The sequence below is a fragment of the Paroedura picta genome, chromosome 7, assembly GCF_049243985.1.
Source record: "Paroedura picta isolate Pp20150507F chromosome 7, Ppicta_v3.0, whole genome shotgun sequence".
Taxonomy (NCBI): domain Eukaryota; kingdom Metazoa; phylum Chordata; class Lepidosauria; order Squamata; family Gekkonidae; genus Paroedura; species Paroedura picta.
The window spans coordinates 12417284-12439427 of NC_135375.1; the positions used below are offsets into that span (position 1 = coordinate 12417284).

Genomic DNA, 22144 nt, shown 5'->3' on the forward strand with positions numbered 1-22144 from the left:
CTTTCAAAAAGTTCCAAGCAACCATGAAAAGTTTAGGACTGGGTTCGGTGGCAGCAGGAACGAGAAAGTGCATCCATTAAAGCAGGGGTAGTCAAACTGTGGCCCTCCAGATGTCCATGGACTACAATTCCCACGAACCTCGTGGGAATTGTAGTCCATGGACATCTGGAGGGCCACAGTTTGACTACCCCTGCATTAAAGTATAAAACCCTGAAGGCTGAAGGAGGAGCCTGCCTCTTCCAGACCAAGGAAACGGGCGCGGCCTGCAGAGAAATGAAACCGCCCAGAAGTTTGCCCCGCTGAGCAGCAGACCCCCTAGCCCACTCTGCAACAAAGCCCCCCCCCCCCTATTTAAAAAAAGAGCTTTGCCACCGCCATGCATGGGGGAGAAGGACGGCCACCGACGAAGCCGATCCAAAGCACTTTGCTGACGGTTCTTGCCGTCCAGAACCGAGCGTGTCCTTCGCCCGTTCCTGGGGTGGGCCGTTCCCGGAGGGCAGCAGCTGCTTCGCCATTCAAACAAACCAGAGAGAGAATTAAAACTTTTTTTTTTTTTAATTAGTGTATTCACATAATTCGGCAATTGCAACACGCATGAAAAGCTTATTTTTCTTAGGTTCACGAGTTCTACCAATACAATAGGCTACTGGTAAAACTAGCACACACACACACACACAAAAATTGGTAACCGCTCAGCCGATCCTCCGACCCGCCTGACCCACCCTTTTTGTTTCGTTGTTTTAAACCGCCTTCCCACCCCCCGCACGACACCTCCAAAACTTGATTTTTGGTATTGCTCCTATGCCCTATTTATTTACGGCATAAAAAATAATCATCATTTCCCCCCCCCGCCCCCCCCCCATCGTCGCTACCCGCTGTTCTGTCGGTCGATGACGAAGCTTAACACTGGCCGCGTTTGTTCTTGAAGCTGAAGTGGGCGCTAGGGTGGCGCTTACAAAGCACGGCCCTAGCGCGAATGGGAACGATTTGGGAAACGGGGCAGGGGGGAGGGGAAAGGGAGGGCAAGGAAACAGACAAGAGGCAACCCCTGCTACTGCCACCACGACGAGAATGACAGACAGCTCGATCACAAGATTGTTAGTAGGATGTATACTCCCCCGTCCCGTCCCCCCCCCCCGTCAGAAAAACCCTTCTATACAGTTTCCCAACCCTCACCCGACCCAGTCTTATCCATAGAATATAATTCAAAATATTTCTTAAGTAAGGTTCAGATGCAGTGTCCTCGGGTTCACAATAACATGTACTATGGAGGGAAGTTTTGAGTCTAGTGGCACCTTTCAGCCCAAGCAAGTTTTAACTCTGGGGACAAGCTTTTGTGTGCTTTGTCAAGCTTCCACCCAGAATCGAACTTGGGAGGTCTGAAAAGTGCCGCGGGACTTGAAACTTTGTTCTGCTGCTCCAGACCAACACAGTTCCCTGCCGATGCACCGTGGAGGCTTCCTTTATGCCGGCCACGCCCAGCCTACCGGCTACTTCTGCGAGATCCAGCCCCAGGTTCACAAAACACACACGTCTTTCGGATCAGACTGGGCCCGGAAAGCTACAGCTTTACATCAACACGGGAAGGAGAACTTCATGGCATGGGAGGGACAGATGGGGTGGTCCAGGTCTCGACGGCATGACAATTTTGCACATTAGCCCACTAGGGAAGGGGAGGCCAGGAGAAGGCCAACGTTCTTGACTGCTCTCAGTTCTTGTTTGGATGCAGCACCACCCGCTGTTTCACAGAGCGCTTGGAACCCTGCTGCTGGAGTTAGGGCCGGTTTAGGGAGGGGAAGCCGCAGCTTGCCAATTGGTTGGCAGATTTAAAGGCAAAGCAGCCTGATAATCTTAGTTGGAGGGACCCTGACAGCACTGGGATGGAACTGTGTCATCAACTTCTGAAAAACCCTATGCCGATCCATTCAGAACTGACCACTGCAGGCTTATACTGTGAAAGGCAGAAACTGCACAGGAAGCGTTCCTCAGAAAGTACGCTCACCTGTGAAAAGGGATCCACGGGATCTGCAGAAAAGGGATCTGCAATGCACATTATATTCTTCTCCTGAGCAGAAGTGCAAACCTCTGGAACTGTTTTTTTCTGGGGAGGGGGGACTGTTCAACTAAGAAGGCTTCTCTTAGGATATGTGTGCAAGAGCAGACTGCACATGTGGCTATTTAATGGCACGTCAAAGGACCAATGGTGCAGTGGTTAAGAGCGGCAACTTCTAATCTGGCAAGATGGGTTTGATTCCCCGCTTCCCTACACGCAGCCAACTGGGCGACCTTGGGCTAGTCACAGAACTGATAAAGCTATTCTGATGAAACAGTAATATCAGGGCTCTCTCAGCCACACCCACCTCACAGGGTGTCTGTTGTGGGGAGAGGAATGGGAAGGTGATGGGAAGCCGCTATGAAACTCCTTTGGGTAGAGAAAAGCGGCCTATAAGAACCAACTCTTCTTCAGTTCCACACTGGTCACTCTTGACAAGAGGCCATGAGGACTGAGGGCTGCCTCCCCATTTAACCATACCTGCCTGTGACTAACTCCATTTTGTGTTCTCCGAACAAAGATTTGAAGATTATTCCAAAATCAGAATCAATAAGGAACTGTGGTTAGCCTTTAACATTAGTCACAACTCTAAGTAATGAAATAGGAGGCTAGGGAGATATAGAAGACAAACTGAACAAGACTTGGGGTTTATATCCCGCTTTCCACTACCCTAAGGAGTCTCAAAGTGGCTCACAATCTCCTTTCCCTTCCTCTCCTCACAACTGGTGCCTTGCAAGGGAGGTGCGGCTAAGAGAAATGGGACAGGCGCAGGGTCACCGGGTGGGCTTCATGAAGAGGAGTGGGGAACTGAACCTGGGTTTCCCAGATTAGAGTCCGCCCCCTTAACCACTACACCATGCTGTGCCCTGATCCACTTCAGCCACGGTTCAAGAAGAAGAGTTGGATCTTATATGCCGCTTTTCCCTACCCGAAGGAGTCTCAAAGCGGCTTACAGTCGCCTTCCCTTTCTTCTCCCCACAACAGACACCCTGTGAGGGTGGGGAGGCTGAGAGAGCCCTGATATCACTGCTCGGTCAGAACAGTTTTATCAGTGCTGTGTAGAGCCCAAGGTCACCCAGCTGGCTGCATGTGGGGGAGTGCAGAATTGAACCCGGCATGCCAGATTAGAAGTCCGCACTCCCAACCGCTACACCAAACTGGCACTCAAACAACACAATCCATAAGGGAGTCTCCTCAGGAGTGCCCTCCCCCTTGAACGGAAAGGTGTCGAGCGGCCTGCGGAGCCGAGCACCCATTGCCGGCAACAGATGCGTCGTCCTGGGAGGGCCGAGGAAGGAGATGTTTTCTAAACATGATGCTGGAGAGGAAGGAGGAAAAGCGGTATCCGTACACATTTTGGGCCCATGAAAGTACGTGCAGCATCCATGTTTTCGAGGTGTCCAAACCCAAGGATCGTTTCCTCTCCAAAGAGGGGTTTTTAAGGCAGCAGCCACTGCAGGGGCGAAGCAGGAGGGGAGGGAAGCTTTTCTGCAAGAAAAGCCTATTATAGGGCAGCTGAAAGCCTTCATATACATATATATATATATTTATATATAAAAATATCAAAAAATATTGAGAAAGGAGGACCTGGGCTTTTGATGAGATGTCTGATGGAGGTCAGAGAGGGGAGCTCTAGATGTCTTATTGAAAGGAATCCAAGCCAGGACAGCCGGACGTTGCCCTGCCAGGGGTGGGCAAGTGGGGGCCACGACGCCTTAAGCCAGGGGTCGTCAAACTGCGGCCCTCCAGATGTCCATGGACTACAATTCCCAGGAGCCCCTGCCAGCGAATGCTGGCAGGGGCTCCTGGGAATTGTAGTCCATGGACATCTGGAGGGCCGCAGTTTGACGACCCCTGCCTTAAGCAAAACCATCCATGTTATTGGTAAACCTTCAGGACACTCACATGTATATATACCCAATAAAAACACCATTAAAGTCTTTAAAATGTCCCTCCCTCCTTCAGAAGAAGGTGTTTCTATACACTAACTTTTTTTTAAACCTAGTATCAGAGTATAGGAAACAGAATCCACAAGGTGCTTTAAAATTTATCAGACCCTCAAGTGCTTTCCCCCCTCCCCCTGTCTCTCCTCTCTCTCTCTCTCTCTCTGAACTTTCTTTTTGTTGTTGATAGGAAACAGTTCATGGAGACCACACACAGTTACTATGACAGACGAGCTGTTAGGTTCAGTCTGCTGACGGGCCGGGGCGTTTCGAGCCCACCCGCAAAGACAAGGAGCTTTAGGACATGCTGGAGCAGCGTACTGAAGGGGAGCCCATCTGAGTCAATACTTTATCCAGCCACTGGAGAGGTCCATTCAGGTGGAGTTCGATCCAGCAAGGAGTGCTTGTAACTGTCTGCCGCCTGGAGAAGGGGGGGGGGGGAGAGAGAAGGAAAAACACGCCGTGAAGCCAGCAGGCACCAGTGACAAGGATGGCCCCTGCCCACCTTTTGGACCAGGGATCCCGAGCCTTTTGGATCCCAGCTTGTGGACCCCGTTGGAATTCCAAAACCATAGGGCGCCCTTTCTCAACTTTTTTATCGTTGAGAAACCCCTGAAACGTTCTTCAGACTTTGAGAAACCCCGGAAGTGGTGCAATTGTATAGAAGATGGTTGGGAAGCAGAGCTGTGAACACGCCCACCTGGGGCCCTCCCTTTCCCACCACCTCCAGGCTCATCATTGGACACTGGGGGGGGGGGTCCAACATGACCATATATCACACGATAAATGGTTAACAGATTTAATTTAAATATATATTAATGGATTCATGGTTTGAATGCTGCTAATAGATCTAACACAGGCCAAACTGCGGCTCTTCAGATGTCTGTGGACTACAATTCCCATGAGCCCATGACAGTGTGACACCTGGGAAAGCCAGATTGACCACCCCTGATCTATTTAATTTATTACATTTATATACTGCCCTCCCCTGAGGCTGAGGGAGGTTTACATGAAACAGAGGGGAACAGGAACAATACAGTATAACTCAGTAACCATTTCAAATGAATAAAAATAGGAACAGCAGTAACAGAGAGAACAGCAATTAACAACCTCAATTTTAACAATCCCATGGTTGGTCGGTTAGAATCATAGTGTTGGAAGGGGACTTCCAGGGTCATCTAGTCCAACCTCCTGCACATGAACACACAACTACCTGCCTACACAGTGACCCCAATCTCACCCCAAATGATCCCCCCCCCCCCAATCTCCAGAATCCCGCCCGGAAGAAATCAGGGCATTTGACTGATGGGAAGTGAGGTTCAGGGGTCCAGAGGATGTTGTTAGATTCGGTCAACCTCAACCAAATGCCTGGGGGAACAGCTCCCTTCTTCAGGCCCTGCAGAATTGTTCTAGCTCTGTCAGGGGCCTGATCTCCTCATTCCACCAGACCGGAGCCAGGACAGAAAAAGTGAGGTCAGGCGAGCTTCCTTGGGGCCAGGGATCCTCAGCCAGTTGGAGGTGGTGGAGCACAGAGCTCCACCGGGTCCCTCAGGTACACTGGGCCCAGGCTGTGTCTGGCCTTAAAGGTGAATACCAAAAACTTAAGTCTGATCCAGAATTCAACTGGTAACCAGTGCAGTTGTTGGAGAATGGGTTGAACGTGGGGCCTCTATGTTGTTCCTGTGAGGAAGCCCTGAATGAGAAAGCCTGCTCCAAAGGGAGCAATTGCACACAAAGCAAATGCCACTTCAAGCTTACGGCTCATGGCCACAAATGAAACTCAACTTCCAAATCTTCCATCTGTTTTACAGGAGGGAGAGGAAACTGGTTGGGGGGGGGGGGGGGGGTTCTTTCCAGATCTACACAATCTGCATTTCCCTGCAACATGTCAGACTGAGTCAGTGGGGGAAGGATTGATGGGGCACATACAACTACTGAAAGACAATGGCTCTTTATGGCAGGGAGGCAAGAAAAACTGGCCACAGTCCTTGTAACTTCGAGCTAATATTAAAGTGTTTCACAATAGCTTTGTTTTTATGGGATGACTCATTCCAATGTGGTTCATTCAAACTGCAGTATCAAAGAGGTACTTAGTCTGTCTAATGCCACAAACATCTTCAAGTTTTAAGGTTAAAGCAGACTGCTCTCTCAACAGAAGGGCTACGAAAACGATGAATGAGCTCCTTAAAGCGGAGAGGATCCTTAGCTTGGAGGAATGACAACTGGGGGGAAGCAATCCGGACAGCGGCTTGGGTACTAGCGACCCTCTTTCCTTCCTCCTCTAGGAGATTATATTAGGGGAATGGGCTGAGCTGAGTTGTATTGAGATTTCGCCGTATCTTATGTATTTTTAGCTCTTCATTGTAATTTTTGCTTGTGTTTTAAGGGGAAAGTCTATGGGGGGTTTATGCACATTTTGTAGCCCGCCACAAGCCTTTTTTGGGAGTGGCGGGGAAGAAATTTAATAATCATCATCATCATCATCATCATCATCACCATCATCATCATCTTTAAACCGCCTGTGGTGCCGCGGGCGCCATGGACTAAATAAATGGCTAAGGGGTTCTAAGGCGGGATGTGTCCGTGATGAGGAAGGGTCCGGATTGGACCCTTCCTCCGGATGGACAATCGGAGGGACTAATCGGCAGGCGCGCAGCGCCTGCCGATTGGTCCCTCCGATTCCCAGCCCCAGTAACTGCGAGCCGCTCACAGCGCGGCTCGCAGATGCTCCCTTTGCCACTGGCCTGGCGCATCAGGCCGGCCGCAAGGGAGCCCCCGGCAGCCGCGCGCCTCTCACCGCGTCAGGCCGCTGCCCAAGGGAGCCCCCGGCAGTCACGCAGAGCACGGCTGCTGGGGGCTCCCTGCCCAGCGGCCTAATGCGGCGAGAGACGCAAAGTGCCTCTTGTCGCGTCAGCCCGCCGCCCGAGCAAGCCCCCGCCAGTCGGAGCTCTACAAGACCCGCCCGCAACTCAACATGGCCGCCGTGGGCACGTCGAGGAGCCGAGGACACCCCGCCGCCGCCGCCCGCCCTCGATGACGCCTCCTCACTAAGGTGCCCTTCCTTTCCGTGCTGCCCTGTCCCTCCCTCTCCCCCACATTCTAGCGCCCATTGTATTTCGTTTACAATGGGCTCTTTTCCTAGGAATAATAATAACAACAACAACAACGATAATACTAATACTAATAATGAGGTTTACGAAATGATGCAAGGGGTAGAGAAGGTAGAGAAAGAAGTCCTTTTCTGCCTTTCTCACAAGACAAGAACTCATGGGCCCTCAGGGAGATTAAAGAGTAGGCTTAGAACAGATTAAAAGAAGTACTTCAGTGCTCCCAAAAGTGATGGTGGCTACAAGCACAGACAACTTCAAGTGAGGGCTGGAAAAACACACTGAGCAGAGGTGTGAAGGTGTGAATGCAGCCCTTTGCATAAGAAGCAGCCAATCATGTGCTCATACCTGTATTCAGCCCCCCATCCTTTAACAAAGCTCATCCTTATGGTGCACATTCGTGTGAGCTGATAAACCGCTTCGAAGCCCTGATTGACGGACTGAGCCAGAAGAGCAGCAAATTCCTGGTTGTTAAAGATCTTCAGGTTGCAGCCTGCAGAAAATACAAGGAAATACCAACCTGATAAACAACCGCTGCTCCTTCAAGCTATTAAACTGTTAATGCTTTCTTCTTTTAATTCTCCACTGGGGAAGCCTTACACCAGTGAAAGGAGCCAAAGGAGCACGCGGCACAGAAAACTCAGCTGAGAACACACGGAGCAGGTTTCGTTTTCGGCAGGCTGCCTGTACCTTACCTGGTGGGATTTTGCACACCGTTGCAGGATGCCACCCGTATCTCTGATTGCAATTGGGGCTCTGAACGAAGATTGCGCTGTCGCTTAGGCACTCGGCAAAAACTTCCCCACCGATGTAATACAAACGCACTCCCCTTCCTGGAAAAAGGACATGCCGGAGTTTTAAAGTGGACAGAGACTTAGGGCAAGGGTCAGCTATTTACTGCAGTGTTCCTTTTGCGACTCCAAGTTAAGCCAACTCCAAAATCAACCCCCACATCTATAAAAGCCAGGACCTGTTCTTCAGCACTGTAAAAAAAAAAAGGGAGAGAGAGAGAGTCTGAGGAGACAGGAAGTGGCTACCTATGTGCCGTCTTGTCATTTCCACGGTGGCGTTTCTGTTAACGTTTGAAAGCAGACCGAGGCAGAACCTTTCCGAGTTCGACGGATCTGTAAAGCCATCTACGGTAAGCGAAGGCTGCGACGCGTGGAAGGTCTCCCCCACTCTCTGGTTCAATTCGTAATACGCTATCGAGCACCAGAACGCCGGCTCTGAATAGGTGACCGGCTGAAGGTCTAGAGGGGGACAAAAAAATCGTGGCATTTGTCAACATAGAATTGGAAGGGTTGGAAGGGGCCATTCAGGCCATCTAGTCCAACCCCCTGCTCAACGCAGGATTAGCCCTAAGCATCCTAAAGCATCCAAGAAAAGTGTGTATCCAACCTTTGCTTGAAGACTGCCAGTGAGGGGGAGCTCACCACCTCCTTAGGCAGCCTATTCCACTGCTGAACTACTTTGACTGAAATTTTTTCCTGATATCTAGCCTATATCGTTGTCCTTGTAGTTTAAACCCATTACTGCGTGTCCTCTCCTCTGCAGCCAACAGAAACAGCATCCTGCCCTCCTCCAAGTGACAACCTTTCAAATACTTAATGAGGGCTATCATGCCCCCTCTCAACCTCCTTTTCTCCAGGCTGAACATGTGGCACACTTCTAAATCTTTGGCATTAAAGTAGCTAACCGCAGCTTCAAGCCCATCAAAGCTCTTTGTGTTATTGCCCTTAGTTCAACAATATCCCACATGCTTTGTGCATTCCAGAATTAAGAGGTAAAGTGCTCAAAGGAAAAGATCATCAAAGAGGTTGGATTCTGCTTGTCTGTTCTGCTTAGGACAGCGCATTCTCCTGGTACGCTGCATTTCCCCTGTGCCAGAAGGAGAATCTTGCATCCAGCCAGGGTAGGGATGTGTGTGTGCGCGTGCGTGCGTGCATGAGAGGCAGGATGTCTCACAATTATTTTATTTATATTTTGTTACATTTTTATACAGCCCTCCCTTAAGGCTCAGGGCAGTTGACAGCATGAATTCACAAACCCCATTGTCCTACTGATCCAGTACAAAGAAACTGAACTCAATAACTTACTTGTGTTAACATCATAAACATTTAATGCGTTAACTATATAACGCAAACTGTTGCTTGACGGGATGGCCAGACTTGGGGCCGTCTTGGGCTGTATCTGATGGGCGTATTTGGTGGGACAAGTGCACAGGACTGTCTAATGGTCTATAGCAAGGGTAGTCAACCTGTGGTCCTCCATATGTCAATGGAATACAATTCCCATGAGCCCCTGCCAGCATTTGCTGGCAGGGGCTCATGGGAATTGTAGTCCATGAACATCTGGAGGACCACAGGTTGACTACCCCTGGTCTATAGCATTAATCTCTCCAGTAAAAGAAGAAGAGAAACGAAGGCATAATTTCCAGCTCGTGCTTTGTGCTTCCAACTCAAACCCTCCAACTCTACTGAATTTCAAGCAAATCTCTGGAGAAGTCTCACAAACTAGGAAAAATATTTTGAAAAATGTATGGGTGATACGATCTTCCCCCAACAGCGCTGTTTGGCCCTCTGCTTCACGTTAAGTGTAGCGCCATCTCATCCTTGCGCAAGGCATGCCTCGTAGGCTTCTGTTCAGTCTCTCCATGTTTCCAGGGGTGTTTCAATGGTGCTCTTTTTAGAAACAGAATGAGTCAGCGGTAAGCTGAACGCAAGTTCTGCTCCGTGACCCAGATGCAGGGCCCTGCTTCAGCACACTCTGGTTTCTAAGGAACCCAAGTACCTTTTTGTAGGCAACGCTGCTGTTTGCATGATATAGTCAATCGACTCTTTAAAAGGACAACTCAATACGGGTTCGCTTCCCCCTAAAAACGATAACCTCCCCTCTCCTCCATTTCCCCAAATGGGTCACCTAGCAGTCACTTCCAGCAATTAAATGTCTGGCTGGTTTCACCTTGTGACTACAAATACGCCAGGGAGGAAAAAATTAGCCTAAGAACGCTACGCTCAATATGTGAAGGAAGGCAGGGAACACACAAAGCTGTTTCAATAGTGTCAAAGCACTCCGTCTGACAGGGCAGGCTGGCTTACAAGGAAATTTTCCAATGGGCCCCTGGCGCTAGAGATCCACTGGTGGCAAGTGGTAAGGAGAGCCAGTCCCCAAGAACTGCACCAGTGCCTGGGGTGGGCCACTTGGCTTGGTGGGCCACCAGTACCACTTGGCGTGGACTCTTTAGTGGCCACGATCACTGATTTCAAACAGGAAGAGATGAGTTTTGCACCCCACTTTTCTCTACCAGGAGTGCCAAATCAGCTTACTTTTCCCTTCCCTTCCTCTCTCCACAGCAGGCACCCTGTGAGGGAGGTGGGGCTGAGAGAACTCCAACAGGACACTCGCCCCCATCTGGAATTTTTCGCCCTGTTCTAGTTTCTGCCTCAGCTTGAGACCTAAATCTCCACGATGAACAGAGAGTCACCCAAACCACAGAGGCCACCTGAAATGTCTGGTGTTATCGTGGACAGAAAACAACCAGTCCCACCGGTTTTATCACCCAGTCCTTCTCCCAGATTGGTCTTTTCTGAATCCTGCTTTCGACATCCTAAGCAGCGTTGGCTTAAGTGAGGAGGAAGAAAAGCGTTTGCTGCTTACCCAGGCTGTGATTGACCGGAGAAAGGGTGCTGGGAGACAGCTCTGCCGGGGAGCCTGTAGAGTTAAGAGACAGTGTTACTTTACAGCAAAATCCACTCCAGTGCCTCAGACTGCAGAAAAATCGCCGTTTGCCGCATGCCAAATATTTCTCTTGGATGCCGGGCAGCTGTAATTGGAAGAGCTCGAGGCTGGTTTTGACTAACACGGGCAATGTGCAAGGTTCATCCCGAAGATATCCATGCAGAGCTACCGCTGGACACATTGGGAGCTGACCCGAGCACTGCTGTTTTGAGTTTTAAATGTCAACAAGTAAACAAAGCAGAAGAAAGAAGTCTCAAGCTGGCGATGGCAAAATGATTTATTCCAATGAAAACAAGATATCGAAAATGGACTATACCCAGGAATCCGTTTTGAAATTGTTTCGAACACGGTTTTCCCTGGAATAAATCATTTCACAATTGCCCGCTTGAGACTTTTTTCTTCTGCTTATCTTACAGCTGACGGGATTCCACCTGCTACCATTGGCAGAAAGCTCATGCTGCGGGCAGCTTTCCTTTGAGAAAGGTTTAGAAGTCCTGCTGCTACCTAAGAGAATCAAGGACGAGGTTGTGAAATCGAGGGGAGGCATGCCAAAATATATATTTCTATATAAAATCTTTTAGGAGATTTGAACAGCATCTTTTCTATCTTTCCTCACACCTTTAGCCCACCAAAAGGGGGAGTAGCAAATTAAGTATCATGACCAAATACTGTTTTTTAGTCTGCATACAAGACTTCTGAACACTCAGATGGCTCAGAGACAATACGAAGCGACATTATACCTAGGAATTATGTTCGCAGCACACCGCAAATCAATTACTCCCCTTCCTGACTGTCATCAAGCTACACCAGCCAATGATGGCTTGCAAGGTAGGAGCGGGCATTTGCAGGCCACACACACACAGACCACAGTTTGTCATTTCAAAAGCAAGCTGTGGCTTGCCAGAAGCCAGGAACTGACAGTCAGCTTGTGCTGAAGCCCAAAGGCCGTTCCCAGCTGTTTTGCACTGTGTCAATGGGGCATTACATCTGAACCATGTTTTGAACAGCCAAGGAGCAACTGGAACTTATGCAAGGTCATCATGGGCCTTACTGTAGCCTAAACTGACAGTTCTATGTCCCACCCCACTCCCTCAATCCTAAAGGAATAACTCTAGGACAGCCTTGGAAGAAAATTGCTTCCTCAGGGGGATGACACAGCACAACTGCAGGAAATGACGGTGGAATATGGAGACGTGTATTTGCCATTCACTGCTTTTGCAAGGTATATGTTGAGCAACTGCTTCACCGATTATCTTAAGGGATAGTGAAGCAATTTAGACGAGGACAGTTTAGGGTTTTCTGTTAAAGGAGCATGTCTCTTCCCCCTCAGGGTAGGGCAGAGGGTAGTACAGTATGAGCAAACTATCATACTATGAACAAGCTATCATTCAATGTAAAAAATATAAAATAAATATAAAAATTTCAGGTGCCCATTCCACTTCCCCCTGATTCTAAGCAGAGGGCCTGAACCCAGTTGGTTCATTTTGGGGGTCAGTTCAGGAACACCCCAAACTGAACCGGAATTTTCCAGTTTGCGCCTAACCCTAGTGACAATAATCCCTGCAACAACCACAAAAAAATCTAAAAATTAAATATATGATTTAAACAGATGAGGATGGTTTGTGGCCTGACTGAGAGGAAGACTGAAAGAGATCTTGTGGTTATAGCAGAAAGTTCAATTAAGATGCTGACTCAGTGTATTGGCCACAGTGAAAGAGGCAAAATCATACTGGGAATTATTAGGAAAGGACTGAGAATAAAACAGCAGTTATTTTAGTGGCCCTAAATAGAGCAACAGAATGGCTATATTTGGAACACTGGGGACCGTTCTGGTTGCCAGGATCTCAAAAAGTATATAGCAGAGCTGGAAGGAGTATAGAAGAGAACCACCAAGGTGATCAGGGGGTTGGAGCAACTTCCCTATGAAGAAAAGCTGACTTCTAAGATCACAAGGGAAATGGTTAAAAGAAGATATTATATAGGCTTATAAAATTAGGCATGGGAGTAGAGGAAGAGGACATGGGGAGCTTGTCCCCTTGCACTCTTTAATATAGGAACACAGGAGAACCTAGTGATGCTGATGGGCAAGCAGATACAGGACAGCCCAAAAGAAATACTTGTTTACACAATGAGTGATTAACCTGGGGAACACCCTATCAATAGACATAGTAATGGCTACAAGCATAGATTGTTTTAAAAGAAGATTAGACAGATTCATGGAGGAGAGGTGCACCATCAGCCATAGGGATCAAAGGGAACAGCAGGAAAAACCACTGAAAACCCAGTGCTTGGGGGCAACATCAGGCCTCTATCCCATGCTGGTTAGCCACGGAGCGAACTGAGATGCTATGCCAGATGGACCACTGCTCTGATCCAGCAGGCCTCTTAAGGAAAGAGTTATCAAGTCACCTAACATGGTCCCCTTTGATCTGAAAGTCTTTGCTTTGAGCACAGGCGCGGAAAACATAAACCCTTACCTGTATCCATGCTTTGGTTCAACTGCTGGTCGCTCGTTTCTCCATCTTCACTGATATAACCAGGAGGCGGCGTTTCTACCAAGAACAAGTTAACAACTGATGAGCCATGAACATGGTTTCTGAGCGCCAGGTGTAATTGGGAGGGGGGAAATAATTAAAATGTTGAGTCTCCCGTGGGGCCCTGGCTCGGTTAAACAAGATGTCATGCCACTGTCCACTACAAATGTGTAAGACAGGGAAGCGGGAGGATGTTACTGGCTTCTCCTTTCACAAACTACTGTTCCATGTCAACTCCCTGTTCTCTACGCTTCAGACCTAGCACAGTTGAATGAAACCATGGCCAAGTCAGATGATAACCCAATCGACCTAAATGATACCCACAGGGGTAGTCAACCTGTGGCCCCCCAGATGTCCATGGACTACAATTCCCATGAACCCCTGCCAGCTAATGCTGGCAGGGGCTCATGGGAGTTGTAGTCCATGGACATCTGGAGGACCACAAGTTGACTACCCCTGCATTAGAATACTGGTTTTTCTATAGTTCATCTTACCCACTTTCTTCCTCCTCCCAGCAAACCCTTCTAACCACAGAAATGTTGGTTTCCAAGTCATGGTACCAGCATAAAGTTGCTGATTTCCACTCTCCAACTTTCATGGGCCCTGACTTTTGGGGGTCTGGATGGAAGCAGAAAAGATCCCACTGGCAGTCTTCAAGCAAAGGTTGGATACACACTTTTCTTGGATGCTTTAGGATGCTTAGGGCTGATCCTGCGTTGAGCAGGGGGTTGGACTAGATGGCCTGTATGGCCCCTTCCAACTCTATGATTCTATGATTCTATGGATCCCCCTCACACCTGGCTAGCTGAAGCATAGTATGGAACAGGTAAAGAGTTGCTGAGATTCTCTTTGCAGGACCATTAAGCACACTGTAAGCTCTAATCACAGCTGCGTAGAATTTTTTTTTTTAATACAATATGCCAATCTCAGACATATGGAATGAAACCCAGCCAGCTGTGAGAACAGCATAGGTGGTCTCTGTACGTAAAATATAAACAGAGTTTCCTAGAAAATTAAACATAGGTCAGCAAGGAGATAAATAGAATTTAAACAAGGTTACAGGAATATCTAAAAATACGTAGTGTAAGGATGCAGCTACATTCCTGTAAGCTTCTGAGACAAGAGGGAAAGGCTGAGGTTAAGGAGTGAGTTCCAGAACTACCAAGGGAGCCCAGGTCCACCTACAAGGATCAGCAGGGTTGTCTCAAAAGGTCCTGAAGGATGAGGTGGCACACAGTACAGAGTCCTCCGAAACTTGGCAACGATGTATAGGGCTTTTTAGGTCAAAGCCACTGGGCTTCCTTGAATGAGACCTTGGCCCAGCAGAGTTACTACAAGCCTAGTTCCAAGCAGTTTGGGTCGCCAAGAGACCTTCAAAAGCGCACTCGGTCTATTGTCCTTGAACCCAGTCTGTTAGTGGGTCAGCTGGCAAGCATCAACTCCATTTCCAATGTCCCATTAATTTGGAGAACAATAAGGGCACAGCAAGCCAAGCCACTGATGTTTGACACTGCTGTGGACAGCTGCACGGTTGTCCCAGGCAGGTGGAAGAAGAAGAGTTGGTTCTTACATGCCGCTTTTCTCTACCCGAAGGAGGCTCAAAGCAGCCTTCCCTTCCCTCTCCCCGCAACAGACACCCTGTGGGGTGGGTGAGGCTGAGAGAGCCCTGATATTCCTGCTCTGTCAGAACAGCTTTATCAGTGCCGTGGCGAGCCCAAGGTCACCCAGCTGGCTGCACATGGAGGAGCTCAGAATTGAACCTGGAATGCCAGATTAGAAGTCTGCACTCCTAACCACTACACCAAACTGGCTCTCAACACCAAAGTAGCTCTGTACAGTGGAGTCTACAGCTCATGAATGCTGTCCATCAGAACAAACCCTAGGGGCTACTAACTGGTGCATCCCGGGCAATGCATGGATTCAACCCTGCGCATGGTGGAATGAGCATGTCTTTGCTACTTTCGCTTGCGCGCTGAGTACCTGGTATGTAATTGCTCTGTGGTTCGATGCCGGCTGGAAAGTTAGTGTTTTCAGGAATGGAATGAGTATAGTCGTCGAGGGGCGGAAGTTCGGTCAGAATCTCAGTATGGCGTGGCACTAAGACGGGAGGCAGAACTGGGGGAGAAAATCCCAACGTGTTAGACAAAGACACTCTCGACAGACGCTAACCGCAGTTTTCTAAAGCCAAAGTCAAGAACCAGCTTTGCACCCTCTCCAGACTGCACCAATCCCACCAATGGGGCATGTTGCAAAAGACAGTAACCAGCAACCATGATGCACTAGATCCACGTTTCCTTAGGATTTAAGGAGGCCAAGTGAGATACATTTTAGGGAAAGGGAGAGAACTTCAGGATGCTGGGGCCAGGGGGAGACAAAGCAAGATGCCCCGGGCAAGTCGAGCAAAAGAGACTAAGGGCATACAGCTTTGGCATACCTAGATCCTTGTGGCTCACAATCCTCTGCAATAAAGCTGTCCGGGTTCCCAATGCGGTGGCCACGGCATGCACTGGCACCTTATCAGGTGCTTGACAAGGGCTTTTAAAGATCAGGTGGGGCCATTTCTGATCTGCTGTGCAGATTATAACAGCTTTGCTTCTGAATCACCTCTCTTTCCCCCAGCACTTGGAATTCCTCTGGTTAGGTGTGTAGCAGCCATTCTGTGGTCGCTCCCACCACCCTGTGCCAGAATTCCAAAGGTGGCAGAGAGCTCAGAAAGGGGTGGGAAGAGTCTGAGAAGGTACCACAATGGAAGAACAAGTTGTCCTGTTAACAGCCACCAGGAGACATATTTCAGATAAGACCATGACTAGCCTTAGACCCCCCCCCCACCCCCGGAGATCTGAACCCAGGTATCTCTGACTTTCATCTGCTCTGTCCAGCACAAAACTCTCTTTTTTTGGCCTCAAGGTCAGTCTGACACTACTGGAAGCCAGCAGAGAATAACAAGAGATATGGGAAGATGCAGTCTGAACCAATGTTCAGTTCCAAGAGCCGCTCCCCCCCCCGGGGGGGGGGGGCGGTAGAGAGAAATCAAAGGACAGTTGATCATTTGGGTTGACCTCAGTGGTCAAGGCTGCAAAGGGAGGCATCCAAAAATGGTACATACAGTGTTTCGGAAGCGTTCCTCTGATGTACCGTTACCTGCCCTGAGCCTCATCGACGAAGCACATGACAAATCACTCAAAGAGAAGCTCCCCTGCTATAGCGGCAAGCATGTGCGTCAATGTTTCGCAACGTCCAGCTCTACCGAGCAGTGCCAGACACATGCATTCAATACGGCAACACAATTCATTACGACATTTCAATGCCACTGACAGGATTAAACAAACTGGACGAGTTCCCACTCAGCTCTTGGAACCCTCTCAAGCGGCACACGCTGAGCGCGGGTAAGAGACTTAGTCAAGCGGGCCCTGCCGGGGCGACCCCTTCCTGCCAACGGCGGTTTGCAAGCTTCCTACCTGGAGTCTCCACTCTCTGGTAATGGTAGGGGTTTACGCACACTTCGTCCTTTTTCAGGTTAAAAGCATAGTCACAGTTCTCAATGGCCTTAAGTTCGTGGTGACTGTGAAGGTCAGGCCAGCGCCACAACCGGCAGTAAATGACATGCGGCAATCCTTTACGGTGGGACACTTGTAGGCGGCCATCGAGGGACCTAAGGGGAGGAAAAATATTCCAGAAATATTCAGACGGGTTCACAGGCGGCACACTCAAGTTGAGATGTTCAGGAGTTTATTCAGTGTCCTTCCCCGTGCCCCCAGCCCCAGCCCCAGTAGGGCTACAAGAGAAATTTGTGCTCATCTGGGAAGACTTGAAATAAGAGGAGACCGTGTTACAAAATAGCCCCCTTACTTATACGGGCACCTGAGTCCTTGTGCCTGAGGGGGCCATTAGAGGTCGCTGCATGCCTGTGTTACATTAATGATAATCCTCCCCCCCCCAAACTTTCAATCCTCACCACTATGCTAAAACATTAGTTATCGCTTCACATACATTGGTCATACAAGACTGCACAAAAGATTACAGCAGTCAGCTCTCCACGTGATTTGGATTGGCTTGCAACTTGAAGCTTGCACGAGACATGGTTGTGTTTGCTTGCGGGTTTTGAGATCTCTTTGCTTTCTCGCATCCCTCGCTGCTACCGGTTGAAAAAGTTTTGCTAGTTTTAAGACAGAAGACTGCCTAGGCCTACACAAATGCAGATGGGTTTTATGACTCATGGGATGAGAGAGACGAACCTCAGGGCACAATGCGAGTAAAGGGTGACATGGGAAAAAAACCATCAAAAGCCTAGACAAATTGCTCACTCGACGTTGTATTTTTTTTTAGGCTCACTGAATTGCACGCACCTGACCAACAAGTCAAAAAACAGTGTGCCAACGAATGGTTTTTAAACACACACTTGATAAAGAGGCGTAAAGTCCCCCAGTCTTGTTAAAACAAATACCAGACCGTGTGGTTGCATTGCCCGACCCTCCCTAAGTCTCCCCCCTTTCCAACAGCACTGATGTGGAATGAGGATTTTTCAAAATTAGAATTTCATTGGTCAAAACATCAGCTGAGAACACTTTAAAAAAAAGGAGGGGGGAATCTATTGTTTTAAAATGCTTTGCTGACCAGGAAGCATTTCCAGCAGACAAGACCCTCAGAAGCCGCTCCCTCCCGCAAGATCTCTACAATGAGACGCAGGGCAGAATATTCACCTGGTTTGTTCAGAGAAGCTGTAAAGGCCTGTTGTATCCCACTGATCTATCGTATTTGGTGTACTCAGTCCCCAAATTTCAGAGCAAGTGCTGTGTATAAATTGAAAAAACAAAAACAAAAAAAGTTGATGTGAATATGGAATAATGGTTATTCAAACTACTGTGATGTAAAGACATGGGGAGGGGGGAGAGAAATGTACAGAAAGCTCCCTTTCACATAGAAGATACTGCTTTTAGAACGCGACTCGGCTGCTGTATTTTCTATATGAAGGAGGCCGATAAAATGGAACAGGTGACTCAAGGTAAAATGATGTCTCAAAAAGGTGAGCAAGTTAGCTGGATTTAAACAGACTGGCATATTTGTAAGAGACCTTAAAACAGGCAAAACCTCAACCTGGCAGAATACAGTATCGAGTTGTGTGTTGTTTTTTTAAATTGAAGGGAAAACTTTTGCAAGCGTACTGAAAGTCAGAAACTAAAGCCATGTTCACAGGAAGTTTATTAATATTACGAGATTTATCGACCATCCTTCCATATAAGGCTAGAATATTTTTACAAGTACTTTAAGTAGTAGTTCAGGTACTACTACGGTGATGCAGAATGACTACTAGCATGAATGTGCAGGCTTGGGTTCAAACGGCCTTATTAAATAAACCTCAACCATCCAATCACCTCTAATGCTTATTAGGGCCAAATATAAAGCTAGGAATTTGGATCCAACATTGTTTGTTTTTAATGAAACAAATGCACTTAAAACATGGCATGTATTTTTTTTTAACCCACAGCGCTTTCCTTTAAACAGCAAATCAATGACGGCAGGCGTTTTCATGGAAACCCAACTTCACAAGATCACCAATCCAAAGAAAGGGGACAAAATTTGCCCCAATAACTGTTTATACCACTGGTAGAAATGAAGCAGAAGAAACAGCCAATCTTATGTATGTGTCGTGCACACTTCGGGAACTGTATGTTAGGTGTCAGTCTACCAGAAAGTAGTGTTCTATATCTGTGAGATTCAGGCAGCTCTAAAGCAGACTTTTATCAACCTTTTGACCGTGGAAGTACCACTGAAATATTTTTCAGGCTTCGAGGTACCAAGAAGTCATGTCAGCTGGCCACACCTCCGTGCCACACACCTCCAGAAGTGAGAGGAGCCTAACACAGCAAAGGTTTAAATCAGGGGTAGTCAAACTGCGGTCTTCCAGATGTCCATGGACTACAATTCCCATGAGCCCCTGACAGGAAATGTTGGCAGGGGCTCATGGGAATTGTAGTCCATGGGCATCTGGAGGGCCACCATTTGACTACGCCTGTCTTAGCCCATGGTTCATTACTGTTTGACTAAACCTTGACATTTACAATACAGTGTTTTGATAAAAATTGTGTCAACCACCTATTTCTGAACGCTGGCAGGGGCTCACGGGAATTGTAGTCCATGGACATCTGGAGGACTGCAGTTTGACTACCGATTGTGTCAACCACCTATTTCTGAACGCTGGCAGGGGCTCACGGGAATTGTAGTCCATGGACATCTGGAGGACTGCAGTTTGACTACCGCCGGCTTAAATGGTCAGGGACCCTCCCCCATCCCATCACTGGCCACATCCCTTCACTGGCCTTCGCGGGTAAGTAATTTTTTTTAATTGAAAAAATGTGTTCCTTTCCTATTTGTTTGGAGCCGGAAATGGCAGGCATGAGATGGGAGGGCTCTCCTGAGCCACCATTTTGAAAAATGCTATGCTGCAGTAAAATTGAGGGGCCTTCACGGTACCGCAGTTGGGAAACCCTGCTCTAAAGTAATGTATCAGGTGAAGTGTCTTGAGCACAGCACACTTATAACAATTCTTTCTCTGGAAAGTTCAATAACCCTCCATTCCGTCCCACACTTACCAACAGAAGACAACCCAGCGAGAGTTATCCCCGAGCACATTAGGTATATTGCATCCTCTGGGATCAACCTGCAATAATGTCTTAGCTCTGAATGGTTGCATCTCGTGATGAAGAACCAAAGGTTTCGTGGCACACAGTGAGCAGTGTTGCCCTAGGGTGTCCCCATTAATACAGCAGATGTTATGAAGATTATCTGGCAGTTCTGGTTTTGCGTTAACCTTCAGGATCGCAAAAAGCCCACAAAGGTTTGACAAGAAAGTGGGGTGGTCCACCAGCCCAGACACATATGCCAGTCATTTATAGTTCCGGGTTGGGGGGTTAAGATAATTTTTGTAAAGCACTATTATCTGTAATAATTTTGCATGGCTTATTCTAATACGTGACCAGGTAAATAGTCACTTGTCTCAAATATTTCCAGATTCTGACAGCAACAATCTAAACCTGAATTGGTATCCCAATGGCTTACATGTCAAAGTTACCAGATAATTCAAAACGAATCCTGCAACTATTGGACACACAAATGTTTCTTGCAGAATTTTTCTTCTCTTTCAAATAGTATTACGTGTAAAGTATTGCATGAGAAAATGTTAATGCATTAAGGATTCATAGGGGGGGGGGGAAGAACTCAGGAGACTATTCCTACTCAGAGTTTTATTGCATAAACCACATACATTCTACGTTACAAATTCATACCCAACCACGAACAATAAACTCTTCAGATCTTCCACTACTGAGAAAAAGAGTTAAATCCAAACTAGCATTTTATCAATCATGAGCTAAGTCTATATGTGGGCTTGGTTCATTGTTCCTGCCCTTCCAGCATTTTCACACCTTGACACTGCAGATGGGGAGCTGCAAGTGGACACGAATCCCTTAGGTTACGTGTTAATGCCACCCTCTTGACCCAAAGTTGGCAGAGATGCAATCCAGAGCCAGTGCCAGGAGAAAAGGTCATGCGCTGGAGGAGTGTATGAGATCCTGCCGCCTAGGGCTTAAGTTATAAGCATTATATCCTAGACCTAGCACAGCCTTTCTCAACCAAGGTTTTCCGACAAATCTGGAAGGGTTTCCCAAATGAGTGGGAGTTAATTAATTTTTAATATATTTTAAAATTTGTTAAACATTTATTGGGTGATATAACCATATATGGTCATATCAACCAGCCCCCTCGCCCCCAATGGCCAATTATGGGCCTTGAGAGGGAAGGAAGGGAAGGAACCCTAGGTGTGTGCGTGCACTAGGGTCGTGCGTGGCAGCATCCAATCCGGCTGTTCCAGGCCAACGCAGCCGGCACCGCCCTGCAGGGTGGGAAGGGGAGGCATGGGGGCCGGTGCCCAACTCGGTGCACACACGCAGGTGGAGTTACGCACCGGCTCCCGCGCCTTCCCTTCCACCACTCCCCACAGTGCAGCACTGGTTGCGTTGGCCTGGAACGGCCAATTCGGAAGCCACCGCACACAACCCTAGATTGTGCACAGATATGTCTCCCAACCACATTCTCTATTTTTCTCAAAACTTTCTCAAAGCATTCTCTGGGCTTTTAGAAACCCCAGAATGATTGTGCAGAACGTGGTTGGGAACCATAAGAGTGGCCTTAGCTAAACAACGGGGGGGGGGGGGGGGGGAGAAGAGATGTAGCACTGTACTCTGATATGGGGCACCTTAAAGAGGGGACTGGTGAACTTAACTTGCTTTGACTTCAAACCGTAGGTCTATTCTCCAAAGAGCAATTCTGCTATGCCTTTGAAAATAAGATATGTGCTACTGCACTTCAGCCATGCGTGTTGTGTGTTAACTTTCTGGGAAGTCCTTATATACCCACACCACAAGGATGCATTTCAAAACAGCCTCCTGAGTCACTTAATCCTGAAAAAATAGTTCTCATTTTGGAAGACGCTTGTATTTTTTAAAGTGTTTCTTCCAGTTTGGAACAAGTTCCCATCTCTACAGAGGGAAATTTGACCAATGCATCCTATTAGATCAGAATCCCATTTGCAAAAAAATCCATCCCATTCATCCCCCCACACGTAAATGCACATTAAAAAAATTTTTCAAAAGAAAACAACCCAGTTGAAGCTCCCGATGTTGCAGACTCGCTGCATGGTTTTGCTCTGCCAATGCTCTCCTATTAATTTAAAATTTAAAATTAATTTAATTATTAGTTCATTGCCGAAACCAC

General features: G+C 47.9%; 1 protein-coding gene across 7 annotated transcripts in view; it reads right to left on the reverse strand.

The window, feature by feature from the left end:
• Positions 1–536: 536 nt before the first annotated feature.
• Positions 537–22144, reverse strand: part of SMAD2 (SMAD family member 2) — a 53765-nt gene continuing 32157 nt past the window's right edge. For 4 of the 7 annotated variants that reach the window (XM_077346742.1, XM_077346745.1, XM_077346744.1 and 1 more), the window contains exons 3-11: positions 18076–18165; positions 16834–17027; positions 15356–15490; positions 13319–13393; positions 10761–10814; positions 8141–8353; positions 7799–7936; positions 7452–7596; positions 537–4417 (exon numbers count right to left, since the gene is read on the reverse strand). In XM_077346742.1, coding sequence (XP_077202857.1) covers positions 4294–4417; positions 7452–7596; positions 7799–7936; positions 8141–8353; positions 10761–10814; positions 13319–13393; positions 15356–15490; positions 16834–17027; positions 18076–18165 — 1168 coding nt within the window. In that variant the 3' untranslated portion in view covers positions 537–4293. The remainder of the gene's footprint in view (positions 4418–7451; positions 7597–7798; positions 7937–8140; positions 8354–10760; positions 10815–13318; positions 13394–15355; positions 15491–16833; positions 17028–18075; positions 18166–22144) is intronic. The other 3 variants (XM_077346739.1, XM_077346741.1, XM_077346746.1) reach the window with 3 other exon arrangements.